The 17,872-nt window shown below is 34.7% G+C and overlaps 1 protein-coding gene across 31 annotated transcripts in view; it reads right to left on the bottom strand.

Moving 5' to 3' along the window:
* LOC145252512 (dedicator of cytokinesis protein 3-like) overlaps window positions 1-14,081 on the bottom strand; it is a 468,467-nt gene extending 454,386 nt beyond the window's left edge. For 27 of the 31 annotated variants that reach the window (XM_080112027.1, XM_080112031.1, XM_080112020.1 and 24 more), the window contains exon 1: window positions 13,104-13,305. In XM_080112027.1, coding sequence (XP_079968153.1) covers window positions 13,104-13,161 — 58 coding nt within the window. In that variant the 5' untranslated portion in view covers window positions 13,162-13,305. Of the gene's footprint in view, window positions 1-13,103 lie in introns of all 31 variants that reach the window. The other 4 variants (XM_080112022.1, XM_080112023.1, XM_080112026.1 and 1 more) reach the window with 1 other exon arrangement.
* Between the last annotated feature and the right edge of the window lie 3,791 nt (window positions 14,082-17,872).

The following is a 17,872-nucleotide window of genomic DNA, read 5'->3' as shown; positions in this document are numbered from 1 at the left end:
TTATGCTGTTTTGTTATATACAGTGTAACCCAAATATTATAAAAACGGATATAAGAGAGATTTTCTCCTGATATAAGATGGGGGCGGGGGGGGGGTCTCTTATATCTGGGTTACATTTTATTGCTAAACGAACAATTTCCATATAAAAATCCAGTTAGTATTATGTATTTAAAATTAAAAAAGCAGTTATCACTCATTTTCCTCATTAGATAAACACGACATCATGTAAAATTCGGTGACCATTTTGTTTCGGCTTATTCACATAATATTAACACTTTTCACGCATGCTTCTCCACGACCGACGTAAATATAGATTGCTTTTCCTAATTTTATATACATAATACCAATTGAATTTTAATGGAAAAGGTTCTTGATTTAGTCATATATAACAAAAACAACATAAAACTACTTTTAATATCTAAACACATTTTTTCTTGTGTTCTTCCATGACCGTGATCTTTAAAAATTACCTAAACACGACTAATTTTGAATTAGTCTTTTAGTTAGGAGCAAAGTTTAGTATCTGTTCTGATAATACATTTCATAATTTCTCCTTAGACAGTGAATGAGAGATCCTTCGAGACTGCGGTAATTTTTATTTTTGTCCCAATCCAGAGTGACCCTTTTGGGAAACTGGATTTTCTCCATATTAAGTTTTTGACCAACCTTATGTTGGGTTTGTTTCACTGTACACAAATTCGAAAAATTTGTCAAAAAACAAATACATAACAAATAAATGTTACCAAAGGCAAGATACGTTACTTTTCTACCTAGCTGGATAAGCTTTTAGTGTTTTTATTTAATGTAAAATGTTTATTCGGTTCGAAAATCTTAGTGTTTATCGATATATTTGAAAAAGGCAAATGGCGGCGAGCTCGCTGTTGAATACGTTAAGTTTGGGAAAATGAGTTCAAACTAAAAAATTATACAAAATACTGTTAGAAACTCAGTCAATATATGTATGTCAGCCTCTGTCACGGTAACAAACAAACCCCTTGTGTTTAACTCTGCCCCCCCCCCCATCCCCGTGAACAGGCAAGTACACAGGAAATATATTTTGAATTATTTCTCTGATATTTTACACTCTAGTAAATATAGCTGCTCGTATTGAACACTCATTTTTGTGTATCAGATCTAATCTGCAATATGATTAAAATTGTTTGATTTTCTTAAATTTTATTTTCAAACTTTTAAATTGTTTTCTATTACTGCTTTCACTTCAGTTCCGATTGCTTCTACGTTTTTCATTTATTTTCAGGGTAAAAGTACAGAATAGGTAAAAAAAAAAAAAAGAAAAAAAAAAGCCCATCCTCCCCAGATGTTAAACAATTCTTAACATGGGGCTGGACAACCGGAAGTAAAGTGGAAACTGTAATCTTAAAGATAACTCGTTTAACTTGCGATTTTTTTTTTTATTTCATTAAGGTCTACAAAAATGAAAAATTAAATAATTTTTTTTTTAAAGAGATGTTCCATAGATTTAGACTAAAAAAGTTTACAGCAAAGAAAAGACCTGAGAACTAAAGTTAATTTTCGTTTGTTGCCATAAAAAGTTCGGAGGAGGGTGTGCAAGAAGTGAATATTATATTCACTGAATATATATAAACAATGTTTCGACTGGGATTTTACAGTTTAGTAATCGGTATTTTTTATAGTGATAGTTTTTTCTTTTGTTTTTTTTGTTTTTTTATTTACGAATTGTTTAGTAAAGAAAACAGTTGGAAGTATAAACTTTGGGATATTTCCATAGCCTATTGTACCAGTGTTGTCCAAGAGTTTTTTTTTTTTTAAATAATTAAAAACTAGCAGTTCAGCCCAGCTTTGCTCGGGTCCTATGTGCTGTTCATAACTTTATGTGCTTATGTATATATATATATATATATTAAAAAGTTTGACTCATGTCCAGGTAACCTACATCTAAAATTCCAAGTGTTTAGACCTAAAATTGGCGGAAGAGTTTGGTAGAGTCTGCAAAGGTCAACTCTTTACACTTTGACCTCTTGGCAGCCAAAATTTCACCCCAAAACTGATTAAAAAGCTTGCTGCAAGTCTGAATACCCTTTATGTAAAATTTCAAATGTTCAGACTCAAAATTGGCTGAATAGTTTGCTAGAGACCGCAAAGGTCAAATCTTTTGAACTTTGACCCCTTGGCAGCCAAATTTTCGGTCAAAAACTGATTAAAAAGCTTGCCCTATTTCTGAATACACTTTATGTAAAATTTCAAATGTTTAGATAAAAAATTGGCTTAATAATTTGATAGAAACCGCTAAGGTCAATTTTTTAAAGACTTTGACCCCAATTTCGACCTCTTAACATTTATTGTTTTGGGCTCAAATCAAATTAAAAAGTTTCATCCCTGTCCAAGTAACCTAAATTTAAAAGTTCAAGCATTTAGACCCAAAATTGGCGGAGGAGTTTAGTAGAGCTTTCAAAGGCCAAATCGTTGAACTTTAACTACTTGACAGCCAGATTTCTGGCTGAAAACCGATTAAAAAGATTTTCCCAAATCTTAATACCCGTTATGTCAAATCTTGAGTCTGTAGATTGAAAATTGACAGAGTAGTTTAGTAGGGAAATGTACGCACACACACAAACACAGACAATTTCACTTTTATAGATATATAGATATCCAAGTTAAATTTTATCATAGTGTTAGCATTTTATCCTCTTGCATTATTTATATAAATAATCTATTGATAGGAAATTAAAAATAATTTAATTAACGTAGAAACGAGAAATACTAACACATACATAAGAAATGGTCACATATTTTACATATATAGATGGGAGGAACACGGACTGACGACCTAGGTGTTCCAATTTTTTGTTTTTTTAAGGCCCATGTTAAAATGTTGAAGGGTGTAGGACACAAAAAGAGTGTACCAGAAACAAACTTGGCTCAAAAGACCGCCTACTTATAAATAAAACTATCCTGGAGCACTGCAAAAAGCGACAAAGAAACCTGTTAATAGCCTAGATCGACTACAAATAAGGCATTTAACAGCGGTGCATAACTCTTCAATAATGCAATGTTTGGAGTTATATTATGTCCATGTGAGCATAAGGACATTCCTTGAAAAACAAATGACGATGTGACAAACATCCATTGCCTACACTACATGGAGGGGTCAATACAAACCTCAAACCTCAGTATCTAGCGAGGTATCTTCCAGGAAGATAAACTTTCATTGTTGCTTACAATGCATGCCTTACAATGGATCAACTCAGCAAGCTACTTAAAAAAAAAAAAAAAAAAAAAAAAACAATGCGATGCTGAGTACAATCTTCGTAGAGGCAGAAGATAGTGAAAAAGTAAATCATCTACAATTTATGGTCGACTTCAAAATATGCAGAGACAGAAAAACACTGCGTCTGCTTGATAGAACCTATAAAAACGTTGACAAAATATCTGCATGGAATTTGGATTTGACAAATGTGCCCAATACATAAAAAAAGCATGAAAAGGCAACATAAGAACATCTTCGGTTCAATGACAGCCTTACTGAAGATTTAGGAGAGGATGATGGATACACAAATACCTCAGTATAGAGGAAAAGGTAACCATGGCGCATGAGAAAAATGAGATATAAGGTGAAGAAAAATACACAATATGCCTTAAAATGATCCTCAAATTCGAATTAAGCCAAAAAAAAAAAATTGTTATAAATCAAGTTTGCAATCCCTGTCATCTCATCCGGTTTCGGCATTATTAATTGGCCTCACTGTAATATCAATAGGCTCGATACAAAGACCAGGAAAGTGCTAGCTTTACGCAGGATAATATACCAAAACCAATAACCCTTATCCCCGTTATTTCCATGGCAAGTGCTCGTCTGAGCTCCAATCTCTGCCCTCCCTCGCCAATCTTTCACGAAAAACGCCCGTCTAGCTGAAACCACTGTCATTAATTTTCCCCACTCTTTATCTGTGCCTAAATCAAAACGTATTCCATGAACAAAGCTTCTTTCTTAGAAGTGCACGCCTGTGGAACTCTCTTCCGTTTGCCTGTTTCCCTCCTGACTACAACTTGGATGTCTTCAAGTCCAACATAAACAAATTCCTGATGAACCGCCCCCCCCTTAAGTAATGACACTTTATCAAATCTCCAATACTAACGATTACTACGATACTATCCCATTGATTACTGTACATGCAATAACCCTTATCCCCAAGTGGCTTTCAGGCCTTGATAAATGGTGACCTCCATGTAAAAAAAAAAGCAATGCATAGACAAGAAATACCTACCCCAACAAAGGGATCTAGGCCTCAATGAAATAAACCATGCATATCGAGCCACTACAGTAAGCATAGGGCAGTACAGCAAAAGTTCAACAGATATGAGAATGGCGAGGAATCATTATGAACACCTACTTCAACAAAGCTCAATCACAAAACTTGTTGAAAACTTTGTAGAGAATACTGCTGAGGTATTATATGATGAACTAGTGACACAGATTGCAAGAAAGACAAGAAAGAAACACGGAGGAGACACAAGAAAACAAGGATGGAAACAACATAAATGAGCATGGAAGTTCTTAACTGAGTATATACACAGGATGCTTCACTCCAATGGCTCAAGAATGTGAGACTTCCATTTGATGCGAAAAGACATTGTAGCCGGTTAAGATCTGGGCTTACTCACAAATGGACTGAAAAAAAATGACTGGCTTAAAAGCAAATGGCTAGTGCAGGTTTTGCGATTCAGCGATCGACAGTGGGCATCAAGGTAGATGGCTTTTATAGTCAACCACGACAAAGTAAATTGGAAAATCTAGAGAAATGCAGGTTGACAGATAGTCGAACATCTGGGAACACGAACCATTACTGATAACATTAAATAGAAAGGTGACTGTGCAGGCGGGCAAATACATAAAAGACAAGGCCATCAAGCTAGACATTGTAATATGGAACAAACCTGAAAGGACTGTGCTTATTATTGATGTCACCATTCCAAATAATTGTCTTTAATAGAGTCGAACAGGAAAAGATAAAATATCAGACTTCAAGAAGGATTTAAAAACGACAGTCTCTAAAGGAAACAACTGGAGCATGCATGGTCCCTCGTGAGTGCACAGTGAACGAGGCATAAAAAAAAAATAACTAAGTTTAGCATTTGCACCCCACCCCTATTCAGTCCCGAAGGGACGTCAAATCCTGGTGAAAATGAACAGTGTAGTTTTAGGCCTTGACATATGTAAATTTGAGTTCTACACCATGCAAGAAAAGAAATGACGAAGTCCAAAGTCCATCATTTGCCCCCCTCCCATTTAGCCCCAAAAGTCCCCAAAGCCTTAACATATTTAAATTTGAGTTCAGCACCATGCAAAACTGCTAAATAGACATACCCAAAAAAATTTTGACAAATATGGTAAAATAATCCCAAAAATGGAGTGTTTTTATTATCCCTAAAAGAGCCCCTGGGGCACACACAAGAGTTATAGTGAAGTATAAACAAACAAAATTATATAGAAATCAGTTAGTTACAACTTTTCAGAAAGTTTTATAAAAATCCAAGGCATCAAAATTATTATTTTTTTTTTTGAAGTGTCAATTTTAGCCTTTTTAACTTGAAAGTCACCCCTAGGGAGGGCAACCAGAGTTTTCACGGAAAATCCGTTGTTACTTTTTTTTACTCATATCATGTTTAATGTTTGTGCAAAATTCCAAAAAATTCCAAGGCATAGTTATTGTAAAAAGAGCGGACAGATAAATGGACAACGGTGAATTTACAGGTCCAGTCCACCTTTTTGTCGGGAACCAATAAACATTATACTGCTTATGATAAGAGCAACTGGCCTAATGGCAAAAACTCTTAAGAAATACTTTGAAACAATCCCTGGAAGACTTTTAGCGAAATACAAATAGCAACCATTAAGGAAACAACGTTTATTCTTAAAAAAAAAAAAAAAAAAAAAAAAAAAACTAATATAAATACAAATGGTAATGAAAATCAAGTGTTAGCTCTAAGAAGGAGCCTACTGATCTCTTCAGACTAATTGAAATAAATAAATAAATAAAAATAATTTAACGTGAAATAAGCTACGATTTCCGTAAAATCCATGAATAAGCTCGTTTAATCTGATATTTTGAATTGAACTTTTGACTTATTTCATGTAGTGGTAAAAATAAAAAAATAAAAATGTCGGTTCCCCATGCAATGGCTTAAATATCCTTCGATCAAAACTTCTAAAAGTGATACAGGAAATTAAAAAAAAAAAAAAGTTTACTACTTGTTTAGTCATTCACGTGTTACTCAAGACCTTTACTATTTATGTATGACAAGTAGCTCCTGCTGATGCTGTGTGATATTTAAGCACGTCATTCATTTAAGCTGGGATTCTTATGTCAAAAAAGTATAGATCATTGGTTACCCGACTATGGTATTAAGACCATAAGTTAAGATTTTGATCCCGCACCCCCACCCCCCTGTCGAAGAGTGTCAAGTAGCACTAGTAGTTTATATGAAGAATATGAGGGTAGGGTCACTGGCTCAGTTGAAAAATTGGTATTGATATAGGTATTTGTGGTTCTTCCAAAGAGCATAAAGGTGCCTTGAAGGCACCGTTATGTCCTTTGCGTTTGCTTACTGCTGTGTGATCTGGATTGGGTGTCTGGTCTATGATTCTGCTCTGTTTAATGATCCAATTTTTGGTGGGGGTCTTCTTTCTGGATTTTCAGGAGCTGTGCCTGCAAGCTTTTCGAGGCAATCTGCTGTTTTTTAATCAGATCAGGTCTTATGTAGACTCTGCTGGGGATCTCGTTGGTGCTGTTAGGTAATTCCGTGGCCCGGTTTCTTTTCACCAAGAGAATCCAGCCCTACTGTTAGTAGTCTACTATTTCCCCTGTTGAGAGATCCTAGGCGACTACCCTAGTTTATCCTCATTCAATTTTAATTCCTTCTTGATCATTTATTGGACAGCTTGGGCGTCCTTTCCTTCTCAGGTGTGTCTGATTCCGGAAAGTTAAAAATAATCAGGCTTAGCTTCTTTTGTTCTATATCTTCAAGCTCTTTCAATCTCTCCCAAAGACTCCTTGTGTCTCGGGTTGGTAGATATGGGTGTGTGATTTAGCCAGTAACCGATTTTAATTTAGATGAACTACCATGCTGTATTTTTCCGCTAAAAATCTTTGTAAAAAAATTTTTTTTTTTTTTTTTTTTCCAAACTGATCTGAGGAGAATTAAATAAACATGCACCCTCTCTCAGGTGGCCAGAAAATGGGTGCTCATTTTAAGTTAAATTTACATGGAAAAGTGATCACCCACTTTTCGAAAAAGTAATTTCTTCATATCATGAAAACTATTTTTTTGCGACGGAAACGGTTTGCAGATTCGTTTTTAGCACACCGAAATTTACAAAAAAGATATTATTTTATACGAACGTGAGACGGGCCTGAAAGTACAATTTTACCCTTTTTACAAGTAAGTTGGTCTTTCAGTGCGCATTTAATGGACAAACTATACCGTAACCATTAAATTAAACTGTCGAAAAAAAAGTAGCATTCAACAATACAGCCGAAACGAATAAAAAGCGTGCATTCGATTTTACGTGTAACATTGTTTATATTTTTTTAGTGATTTCTTGGCGATTTTCCAGAAATATGTGTGAAAATAAAAACGCAACAAATAAATGTTCCCAAAGGCAAGATAAGTTAATCTTCTACCTAGCTGGATAATTTTTTTGTTTTATTTAAAATTTTTCTCGTTTTATTTTTTAGTTAACAATAAAACTTGTCGCGTTAAAAGTAAAAACATTATAGTAGTCTCGTCTCATTCGAGCCATAGTCCAGTCTCGATAATCGCTAAAAAAATCACAAATTAAACAAAATGGAAACGCATCCAATAAAGGTTAAAATCAAGTTCCGTCCATCTTTGTTTGTATTCTTCGTCAGCTGATCGTTGTTCTTCTTCTCTAGAATTATGTTTACCAGTTTTAACATATGCAAACTAACTTGGCTGTTTATTATTTTTTTTAGAATAACATTCATCGTGAAGAACAGCGATCAGCTGACGAAAAATATAAACAAAGATAGACGGAACTTGATTAACCCAATCAGTGTTCAATCAGTATTTTGTCTAATTTTCGATTTTTTAAAAATTCGTTTTCGTTTTCCCCTTATCTTGTTTTCAGAAAATATAGTTCATGTGTATTTATGAAAGTCACGCGTAGGCGAGAAATCACGGATACACATCTTGCCTGTGCGGGGGCAGGGTGGGGGTCACTATTTACTTGCCTCCCATTAAGATACAATTAGACACAACGTCAGTTTTTAATGTGGAAAAAAGTTAGTTCCTAAAAAAAATGGGCAGTCTGGATTGGGACAAAAATTTTGGTAAAACTATACAAACACCGTGACAGCGAATTAACCCTAACCCAAACCCTAAACCCTAACCCTAATCCTAACCCTAACGCTGTCACGGTGTTTGTATAATAATACCAAAATTTTAATTGCCCCAGTCTAAAATGATTTCTACTTCACTGATAAAAAAAAAAAAAAAAAAAAAAAAAAAGATAAGGCGGGGTGACGGAAAACTTACTGTTGCTATTGTTAAACGAAGTGCATAGAAAAATCGTTTGTTTCTCGACAATAATGACTTGTTTAGTATTTAATCATAAAATGAGTATTTGTTAATTGTTTGAAAGACAGTCGAAAGTTGTGAAGAAAAAACTGAAAAAAAAAATCGGTTATCTTTACGATTCAAGTTTCCACTTCACTTCTGGTTGCTGCTTAGTTTTTAATTGAATGTTTATGATATCTTTTATTTATGAAATTGTTAAGTGAAAATACAGAACAGATAAGGAAGCTGCCCTCTCCCCATGTTAAGAAGACTTTTCTGAATAATAACAGAAAAAAAATCTTAACATGAGGAGGAGACAACCGGAAGTAAAGTGGAAACTTGAATCGTAATGATAACAGGAAATTTAATTTATTACAAATCATTCGATGATGAGATTCTTTTTTGTTTCATTATTTGATTTGTTATTTTGTAAAAAAAAAAAAAAAAAAAAAAAAAAAACATGCAATCAAATGTGTTTGTATTTCTAGATTAAAGGAGGTGCTATGCGTGTGTGCGCTTTCAAAATATTTCTCGCGTAAAACTTTGACGCGGATACAATCACAGCGTCGACGACATTTGTTACAGCAGAGGCGCGGCCAAACAACATTTTTGTTCTTTGGTTTGAATTAGAAACAAAAAAAGATGAGCTATAATACTAGATCTTGTTTTTTTGTTTGTTTTTTCCTATAAATATTAATTCTAGCCTATTAATTAAAAACCTTCAAAATCAATTACGAATATCGTAGACTACGAAATAAAGTCTTCCGCCCCTCCCTCTCATGATTATTGATTCATTCTTTTAAATTTAAAGATGCCCGTAACGATGATTTATCCACGATTGTGCGACATTTAAACATAACTTTGAAGTCTGTAAACTACCGATTCCGATGTAATTTCTACCTAAGGACTCGTGTTTGTTTCTTAAACTAAATAAAACAGCAGGTTTTTCCCATTGCGCTACTATTCTAACAAAGAACATTCTATCCACTCACAAATTGTGGGATTAAAATTTTTGTAGGAACAAATAAAAAAAAAAGTTCAAACAAAAAGGTAATCGCTCTCACAAGTATACTTAAAATTTAAGTGGTAATCACATGACATTGCAAACCCCATTGGCATAAATGTCTACAGGAGAGAACTTGAATGCCTACTAGACTCTATTTTTCAGTATTATAGGTTTCTCTGTACAAAGTTTTGTCAGGGCAACCTGGTATGAGTATACTTCCCTTTACAAGTAAATCCTGACTATATATTCAAAATTAACAGTATTCAAAAGATAAATAAAATTCCTTCGGTATGGCAACCTCGCACTGAGGAGGATTGGTGAAATAGCTCTAAGTATTGTTGCCTATAACAACATTATTAAACTGAATACGCCACCAAACTAGATGGAATCCGGTAAGACCAAGAAACGAAAAAAGAAATATACAACGCACTAACGCAGTTATATTATATAATATAGTTAATATTCTATTATTCCAAAAAAACATCCAACTCTGTTTATTTTAAAACTGACAATTATTAATCAGAAGGGACGGTGCTAGTGCACATTGATTCGCGCTATTTTTTTTTAATAGTATTTTCAAATGTAATTAAAGTTTTATGATATCTGTGTTTATTAAATTGGAAGGTTAAAGTACAGAATAGGTACAAAACACCCTCCCCATGTTAAGAATGGCTTTCTAAATGATAACGTGGTAGTGCAGAGAGTGATCCGGACGTAAATAATGTTATTATTTAAAAAGCCATTCTTAACATGGAGAGGGAGGGTGTTTTGTACCTATTCTATACTTTAACCTTACAATTGAATAAAAAAACACATAAAACTTTAATTAAACTTGGAAATACGATTTAAAAAAATAGCGCGGATCACTCTCTGTACTAGTACCGATAAGGTTATCATTTCAGCACGGATCAATAAGTGCACTAGTACCGAAGGGACTTTTTCAGGGCATTCAACCTGAAGCAGATGGTCCACACAAAACGGAAGTAAATCCTTTGTAAACAATCACAAACTGAACTTGAACAACGCCCATATTACTTATTACAGAATTTACTTCAGTGCCCGTGCCCACTGCTCAATATAGCTAACTTGACATAAGTATATTTTTTTGTATTATTAAAGTAAAAGTATGCTTATGGCAAGTTGGCTCTACACGGAAACGTTTTGGGTGTTTATGTAGAGAATATACTGTGCTGCTTTTTTTTGTTGTTGTTTGTTATGTTTTATATATATATATATATATATATATATATATATATATATAGTATTTTCAAGTTAAATTCAATTTTTACGGTATCTTGTTTATTAAATTGTGAGATGAAATGAAGTCTCCCAACTGTTATGGCATGGCTTTCTAAATAACGTTATTATTTCAGCACGGTCTGTGAACTGCACAAGGATCTTATGTTTTTTATTTCAATTGACACCATATATTATTTTAATATTCTGTGAAACCGAAGGTATCGATAGAAGATCAAGCTAATGAATAGTGTCAAATGAAATGTGTGTTTAAAGTTGGAATGAGTTGATTAAAATAAAAGATTCCAAGATACAATTTTTTTAAATAATTATCCGCCAAATTTATTTTTGTTTTCACCCTGAGGTTCGTCGCCTAAACATTTTTGGTTTTTATCCAGAATTCAACATAATTATAAAAACAGAAAAATCTTTATGATATACAAAATCTGTCACGAAGCGAAACGTCATATTCCAAAAAATCGTATAAATCAAGTAGTTATTTATACATATTTATATTACATAGAAAAATATTTTAATACGAATTACCAGGCCGATTTTGATCTCAATAGTTCAAATTGTATTATCTCATTTACAAAACATGACGGATCAAAACAACGTATCGTTTAGTCATAATTTTTTTTTTTATAACAAAAGAAAACAAAAAAAAACTACTTTATCAATTTACATCATTTTTGGAATATGATATTTTCGTTTTGTAACGGGTATGTACACCAATAAAGATTTTGGGTTTGTATTACTGTACACATAGATTCGAAAAAGTTGTCAAAAAACAAATATATAACAAATAAATGTTATCAAAGGCAAGATAAGTTACTTTTCTACCAAACTGGATATATTTTTCGTGTTTTTATTCAAGGTAACATGTTTATTCAGCTCGAAAACTATATAGTGTTTACCGATGTATTGGAACATTCAAGATGGAGTCTGATTCTCTCTTTAACACGGTAAGTTTGGGAAAATATGTTATAAATAAAAAACCGGATAAAATACTGTTAAAAACTCGCTCAATATATGTTACCGTGACATAGGTTGACATATATTCGGCGGGTTTTTAATAGTATTTTGTATAGTTTTTTATTTATAACACCTTTTTCCAAACTTACGGTGTTAAAGAGGGTGTGAGACGCCATCTTGAATTTTCGAATACATCGGTAAACACTGTATGTTTTTCGAGCTGAATAAATATGTTACATTGAATAAAAACACAAAAAATATATCCAGTTTGGTAGAAAAGTAACTTATCTTGCCTTTGATAACATTTATTTGTTATATATTTGTTTTTTGACAACTTTTTCGAATCTATGTGTACAGTAATACAAACCCAAGATTTTTCTCTACTTTTGTTTTTCTAATTAGGTTGAGTCCTGAACTTGCACCACATTTTTTAATGTTATAAAATCTAGTAATAGAATTAAATAGCGGCCTCAAAAGAACGCAACATTTGAACATGTCACTGTTGCAAATGCGATACCGTGAATGGGCGAAGAAAGGGAAGACTTATTATCCGGCGCACATGTTGTGGAAAAGAACGAAATAGACACGGCGATGTGTGTATTTCCTCCTGCTACACAGAAGAAAGAGTTGCATTCAACACCAACAACATCTCGGTTCATTAACGATAGGGGCGCGGTCGATAAAATGAGTGATTTACGAGCACATATGAACCACAACAATACTTGACTATGACCTTTAAACTTTAATTCTAGCCGGAAACCACTTTCTATCCGCCGATTTTAAAGGTTTCGCAATTACTTTCGTATGTCGAAGGCTACGACATAAACATCGTTTTCTCATTGATATATGAAATACTTGTTTGTAAGGAAATAGGCGCCCAAGGGGTTTCAGTTCTCATGGAGCCTTGATTTACTTGCTAGTCATATTCCAAAAATCAAATTGATCAAGTAATTTGTTTTTATTTTTAACTCAGAAAATCAAATTTTATGACGAAGCAAAGAAAGCGTTATGTTTTGATCTGCCATATTTTATAAATAAGGGGAGACAACTCATTTCGAAATATCGAGATCAAATTTAGCTTTGTAATGGCTAGTTTCCTATTCAAATCGCTAAAACTCATTAAAAAAATTATTTTCTTTCTCCCTCCCTCGCTATAGCTACTTGATCAATGATCAATTTACGTAATTTTTGGAATATGACATTTTCATTCCGTGACGGATACGTACATAAGACTTTTCTGCAATTTAGATTTTTTATATATAGGTTAAGCAAGCACCCAAATATGACTGTGGATAAGTATTAATAAAAATAAAAAGTTGCCACTTACCAACACCGTATTTCTTTTTTTTACCCGAAGCTCTCCATCGCGCGTTCTCTTCCCCCATGATTAAATAATCCTGTGGGCTTTTTTTTAACAAGCTTATTTGGGTGTTTTTAATACTCCATTGTCAAGGTTTCTTGGTGGTTTTCTGTTTTTTCTTTTTTTTTCTTTTTTTTTTTTTTAAAGAGAAATGACTGCTGTCGCTCTCTTTTCCTCACACGGATGATAAAATTAGTAAATAAACAAAAAAAGGCCAAAAGGTGGTTGTTGTTTCTTTTTGTGTAGAGATGTGTGTGTGTGTCGAGTAGAGAAGGCGGGTCCTTTTGTTGAGAGATTTCTTACTTCCTGAATAATATAAACACAATATTATAATTTCCAAAGATAAAATGATCTTTTTTTTAAATATAAATACTATGAATGTTAACAGAAAAAAACTTTCTTTTTAATCTCTTTATTAATTAAAAAAACAAAAAAACTATTAGACGAGACCTCGTGTGTTTGCTCGTTTATGAGTAACTTTGAATTATTTATTATTATTTACTAAATCAAATTATTGATATAAAAAATATTGTGAAACTATAAAAAAAAAAAGAAGTTTTTTTAATCCTATTTAAAAACAAAAACAAAATGTAAACATGACTATATCCGGACAACGCCGAGTAAAATATACAGTTAGTTTTAAAGAAAATAATTTTTTTTTTTAGGTGAAACGGCGTGTTATCACAGAATTAAACTATTCAAATTACAGATCAGAGTTAGTTTAGTGAAAACAGAATCAGAAAAAGAGGCTCTAACATGTCTTCTACCACCTCTTTTTTTGTCTTTGAAATAAATTCCCAGGTTCTTCTTTTCATCTCGACCCTTTTCTACTTGTTTTTCCCCTTCTCTAACGTTAAAAAAATCCTGGTCATCTCTTAAATTCCTTTAGTGGTTCAAGGAGGAGAGGGATCCATCCTGCTTCTCGGTCTCGTCTTCAACAACTGCAATAATAATAACAGTAGTAGTAGTAAGAGTAGGAGCTGTTGTTGTTGTTGGAGCAATCGTGGCGATCATTCGAGTTACAGTGAGTGTTAGTTGTACAGCGGTGAAATGTTTAATGTCAATTGGGTTAATTTACGAATGGCTGGCTGCAGTAGTTACTAAAAGATGGGTCGAGAAAGAAAACAAGAATAAAGCCTATGGCTAACAAAAAACACACAGGAAGTAAAATCAAGAGGATCTTTTTTTTTTAGGTGGGAGGGGGGTAATCCTTCCCCCCTCTCTCTCTCTCTCTCTCTCTCTCTCTATCTATCTATATATATATATATATATATATATATATATATATATATATATATATATATATATATATATATATATATATAACTTACTAAATAGCAGTTTGGATTGATCTAGTAGCAGTTGATCTAGTATTAAGTAGTAATTGTAAATGTGTATATGATCAGTGGAGTGGAGTGGATCGCATCAATCAATCGATACACTGTAAGTAAAGTGCACTAAGAGTTCGAGAGAGAGAGAGAGAGAGAGAGAGAGAGAGAGAGGCGGTTGCAGTTCGTATTATTATCATCAAGTTGCGATGAGCAAGTAATCACTTTTATCTGCGTCTACTGACAAATTGACACCTCATGTAAAAATAGAGAAGGCGCTTAATGAGGATCGATCTCATGTTCTCAGCAATATATATATGTGTGTGTGTGTGTGTGTGTGTGTGTGTGTGCGCGTGTGTATATATGTGTGTATATATATATATACATACACACACACAGATGAACTGTATCGCTGTATCACAGCGAACGAACACACACACACACACACACACACACACACACACACACACACATATATATATATATATATATATATATATATATATATATATATATATACTAACAAAGAGACCCGACGTTGCCTGGGATTGAATGAGGATCAACGAATGTTCTTCACTTCCAATACATTTATTGTCATCAAAATCGATTAAATCGCCCATTTTCAATCAAATCAATTGTTTGCTCTAGTCTGGGACTCATCGCGATGGACCAGGAGAAAGTTTCACATACCTCTCTGCAGTGGCTTAGTCCACAATACACTGTAGTCTGCGTTGCACTGTAAAGAATCTACCCATCGGCATTCCTTGATAAGGGCACCTCAGGCAATCAGCAATAAACTAAACCCTTCTCAAATAGAGGAGGCAAATCCTGGAAGGGTTGCCCTCCTCATTGCTCGCTTATTACCTGACAATATTAATGCTGTATTGATAATATAATATTGAATGTCCTTTTACCACGATAGAAGCTAATATATTGTTGCAGGGCATTAAAAGGTGAAGGTACTAATCAACCGTACAACTAAGAAACTAGATGCAAGGCAAAAAGGTAACGGTAATAGCAAAGAGATGGCAAACTTAGATGATCAGTTAAAGACAATAGATACCGTGCTTTATTTACCAAGATGAATGTCATGAATCAAGATCGTTTGGAGCAAAAACTTTGAAATTCCATGTGTCCCTCAGATAGGATGATATGCCTCAAGTTGGTCCAGGTTGCGTAGATGGGATCTGATGCTGAAAAGAGTAGCCAGACATTGACAGGGTACTGGACATCAACAGGCGCTGAAACAGGTAGCTAGATGTCAGTCAGCACTGAAACAAGTAACTGAACGTCAGTGGGCACTGGAACAGGTAGCTGGACGTCAACGGACACAAAAGCAGAGGCCAGATGTCAAGGGCTGGTGGCTGGAAATACTGGAAGCTGCTGGAGTGAGCTGGAGGTTGTTGGAGTCGCTGGAAGCTGTTGAAACTGAAATAGCAGGCTGTGAGGAGAATCCCAGGAGGCAGGCAGCGGTAAAGAATGAAGTGTGAAGTGTGTATCGCATTCTAGTAGTTTGTGAGTCGTCATGTCTCTGTCTTTGTTGACAGGCATATTCGAGTTTGTCTCATTCTAGTGTTAACAAAAGAGCGGTAACACGACACCGTGACAAGGCCCTCTCTCTGATGTGTGTAAATATATCTGCAGGGATTTTGGGTATGAGAGCAAGTTTGTGCTCTTAGTCTGTATGTGCATCTGCAGAGTCCACGACATGTGTGCCTGTGAGTCTGCACTTGTTGATTGCACCGTCTGTGTTGAGAAGTGAATTGTCAAGATCAGTGGTACACTATGGTCGAAGTTAGTTGCATAAGGTTTGCAAGTGAGTCTGCAGAGATGAGTGCAAGTGAATATGTACTGATGTTGGAGTGCATTGTTTGAAATGATTGGATCCCCAGTGCCTTGAATGAATCATCAAACATCCAGTTGTTTAGTTTTTCAGTTTGTATGTTGCAGCTTAATGCATCTTGAACTGGTGCAACTTCTTCCATAGTGGTTGTAGTTAGTATTGGAGAATTGTATGGAGCTTGATGAATGTCCATGAGGTTTTGGTTGTCGCATCTGTTGTTGAATAGAGTTGGTAGGCCTTGAAGGGTGTTGTTGATGCTTGCTGGGCTTGACTTTTTACATCCAATATGAAGTCAAGGGCTCAGTGTTTGTTCTTGGGTGAGTTTGTTGAGATGTTTGATAGTCATGGTTGGTCAAGTATGGACAGAATGTCATCTTCTTCATCAGCCGCTGCCTGCGACCAAGGAAAATGTCAGCCTTTTCCATCATCTTCTTTGATAGCTGTTTGCTTGTATCTAAAGTATCACATCGGGGTCAACACTTGTTGCAAAGAATCGAAAGGTGAAGGTGCCAATCAAAGCAAAGGAGGTAATGACACTAACAAAAAAGAGATGACAAACAGATGATCAGTTAAAGACGACAGATATTGGGTTTTATTTTCCAAGAGTAAACAGTAAATCGTATGGCAATAAAAGTCATGAATCAATATCGTTTGGATTAAGAATGGGCATCTCACAGGGTTGAAAGTTGAAATTAGTGCATCCCTGAGGTAGTTTGGTCAGTGTTGTGTAAACGGGGTTTGATATTGAAAAGGGGTACTGAACACTGACTGGCCCTGGAATAGGTAACTGGACCTTAGTGGATACTGAAACAAGTAGCTGGATGTTGACAAGCACTAGAACAGGTAGCTGGACATGGGTAGGCATTGGTGCTAGTAACTGGACATAAGTGGGCATTGAAATGAGCAGTTGGATGTTGACATGCACTGGAATGGGTAGCTGGACATTGATGAGCACTGGAGCTAAAGGACAGACATCAAGAGCTGGTGGCTAGAAGCACTGAACGCTGCAGGAGTGAGCTGGATTTGCTGGAAACTGCAAGAACTGGAGTAGCAGACTGTGAGGGGAGTCACAGGAGGCAGGCAATAGTGGAGAATGAAGTGAGTATCACATGCTAACAGCTTGTGAGTCTTCAAGTTCAATGTGAACAAGTTCTTGTTGAGCCGTCTCCTTTAATAATCAAATTATACCTAACTTTAACCATTAACGATTATTACATTGTTATCCTGGTGACCACCTTACACTTATTAGCTCTAATCCTCGAGTGGCCTTTGGGCCTTGATATGTGATAATTCCCTAGTAAATATATATGTATTATAGGAAGGTTATGTTCATAACGAGAAGAATGTCGGCAGTGTATGTCGGTTATTTGAACCGTGTAAATTATTCAAAATAATGTTTTTCCTATGGTTTTAAAGAATATATCTGATGAGTAAGCCACTAAAAATGCAACAAAGACATAATTTTGTTGACTTGTTAGTTGCAAACGAAAAAATATTGTAATACACGGTGAAATGATAAAATTGTTGCCCTAGAAGAGATGACATGATTCCATTTCCCTTTGATG

The sequence above is a fragment of the Euprymna scolopes genome, chromosome 29 (genome assembly GCF_053919585.1).
Source record: "Euprymna scolopes isolate OS-2025 chromosome 29, ASM5391958v1, whole genome shotgun sequence".
NCBI lineage: Eukaryota > Metazoa > Mollusca > Cephalopoda > Sepiida > Sepiolidae > Euprymna > Euprymna scolopes.
Note: the sequence above shows the minus strand (reverse complement) of the source record. Positions and strands in the feature narration are given on the sequence as shown.